We start from the raw sequence: 2,285 nt of genomic DNA on the forward strand, positions 1-2,285 counted from the left end.
TTATTCCACTTATTCCTAGTGTGCCACTGGTTACGGTGCTGCGTGCCAATGCTGGCACGCGTGCCAGGGGTTGCCGACCCCTGATCTAAACAAATGATTCTTGGGGTATTGGTGGATAAGGGACGTCAACTGAGGCCTATTGGTGCCAACACATATGTTTACCCCACTGTAAAGTGTATGTGACTATCACACTGTTTTTTCTTTTCAGGAGACCATGTCATACCCCTGTTCATCAGTCAATGTAGAGAATGTCGCTTCTGTAAGAGTCCAAAGACCAACCAGTGTGATAAAGGATGGTGAGCTCCCTTAACACTCATCTTCTGCCACAAACATCTTCCCTTTGAACTTCTTATTTCATTCCGAGTGTGTTCATGCATTATGGACTGAGTTTTTTCTTTCATTTATTATTTATTGGTAATGATGAAAGTGTTGTCATTTTATCAGTTTAAAGTCTCCATTGGTGTAACTTAAGGGTCTGTTTGTAGAGATCACATTTTAGACCGTTTCACCTTTGTTAGTTTATTGCCGGTATTCAGTGAACCCTGTAATAACATAATAGCAGCAGTCAAAACATTCTTCAGGTTCTTTTACAAAACATTTTATATTTTGTTCAGGGCCAATCCTGGGCGTCACAATGCGATGGCACCGCTAGAATCCAGGTTGACCTGTAAGGGGAAGAAGGTGCTGCAGTTTTTGGGGACCGGTACTTTCTCTGAGTACACTGTGGTTAACCAGGTGGCTGTGGCTAAGATCGATCCTGCTGCCCCTCTGGACAAAGTCTGTCTCATTGGCTGTGGAATCTGCACAGGATATGGAGCAGCTGTTAATACTGCTAAGGTATGCTATGGGCATGTATTTACCCACTGGCTAATGTCGGCAGCTCAGCGCTGCGCTTACATGATGTTTACTGCAGAAAACAAGTCATCACGGCGGTGTAACGCCCCACAGTTTAACAATGGTCGCTCTGTCAGTATTTTCATAGGGGCCAAAAGCTGGTAAAACAACTTCTGTGTCAATCTCGTGATGCCATTGGGTCCGGGAGTGGCTCAGTCAGTAGGGGATTGGACTGTGAGCCGTAGGGTCGCTGGTTCAAGTCCCCGACCAGACCTAAAAATGGAGTGTGGACTGCTACTTGGAGAGGTCCCAGTTCACCTCCTGCCCTGCCGTGGTGCCCTTGAGCAAGGCACCGGACAACCCCTCACTCCCATTGCTCCCCGGGCGCTGTGCAATAGCTGCCCACTGCTCCTAGTACTAGACTCCTGGTACTAGGATGGGTTAAATGCAGAGGACACATTTCACTGTGTGTGCTGTGTGCTCTGCATGTGTGACCATTAAAGAGGGTTTCATCCCTCCAAATATTATTATATTATATAATACTTTTTCCTAATTCCCCACTTCCCAGAACAAACACTTAAATAGCCCTGGTTCTTTAAGTTGTAAAATGCGTATTTACATTAATTTGACCGGTGTCAAGATTGGCTCCATGATGGAGCAGATTGGAGGCAGGGCTTAATCTAATCCAAAATGTAATTTGTTCTTCCTTGGCCCATGCTAAAGCCTTCCAATTTTCGTTGAAAACAGGCCAGTAATTTTCCGTTGTCATGCTGACAGACATCCTTCGCTTATCTTGGAAATGTTTCAATGAGATAAAGTACTTTTATTTTTTATATATCACTGTGCAGAGCTTTTAGACTTCTACCTAAACAACCGTTTAGAGCAAAGACTTTATTATTTTAGGTGGAACCAGGCTCCACATGTGCTGTGTTCGGCCTGGGAGCCGTGGGGTTGGCTGCAGTCATGGGCTGCAAGGCTGCAGGAGCCAAGAGGATCATTGCTGTTGACATCAATCCAGAGAAGGCTGAGAAGGCCAAGGTGTTCGGGGCGTCCGACTTCGTGAACCCCAAGGATCACAGTAAACCCATCAGCCAAGTTCTGTCTGAGATGACTGACGGAGGAGTGGACTTCTCCCTGGAATGTGTCGGGAGTGTGGCAGTCATGGTAACTTTTATTTCTATTTGCAACAACCTTTATCTCGTCAACCCTTGGCCCAATTTACTCCGGGGTTGGCATGTCCTGTTGATGAGGACCCGAGGGACTTCAATGCCCTGCACAAAGTTATAAACATTTGGCATATACATCTCTTTGGGTTATGACATTATTGGAGCTTCTGCACTCATGATGCATAGACTTTAGCATTGCTACCTTAAATGGATGCACATACAACTTTTAATCCCAAGGAGCTGCCATACAAGCACATACTGAATGGGTATTACACCAGTTAAGAT

At 45.4% G+C, this 2,285-nt stretch overlaps 1 protein-coding gene across 1 annotated transcript; it reads left to right on the top strand.

Moving 5' to 3' along the window:
- Window positions 1-189: 189 nt before the first annotated feature.
- LOC104956216 (alcohol dehydrogenase 1-like) lies at window positions 190-1,998 on the top strand (the record flags this gene model as incomplete). The annotated part of the gene is made up of 3 exons (XM_010783688.1): window positions 190-296; window positions 615-837; window positions 1,738-1,998. Coding segments are annotated over 3 exons (591 nt in total), but the record flags the coding sequence as incomplete, so codon positions are not given.
- Window positions 1,999-2,285: the final 287 nt, after the last annotated feature.

This window comes from Notothenia coriiceps, unplaced genomic scaffold (genome assembly GCF_000735185.1).
Source record: "Notothenia coriiceps isolate Sejong01 unplaced genomic scaffold, NC01 NC01_scaffold00025597, whole genome shotgun sequence".
In the NCBI taxonomy this organism is placed as follows: domain Eukaryota; kingdom Metazoa; phylum Chordata; class Actinopteri; order Perciformes; family Nototheniidae; genus Notothenia; species Notothenia coriiceps.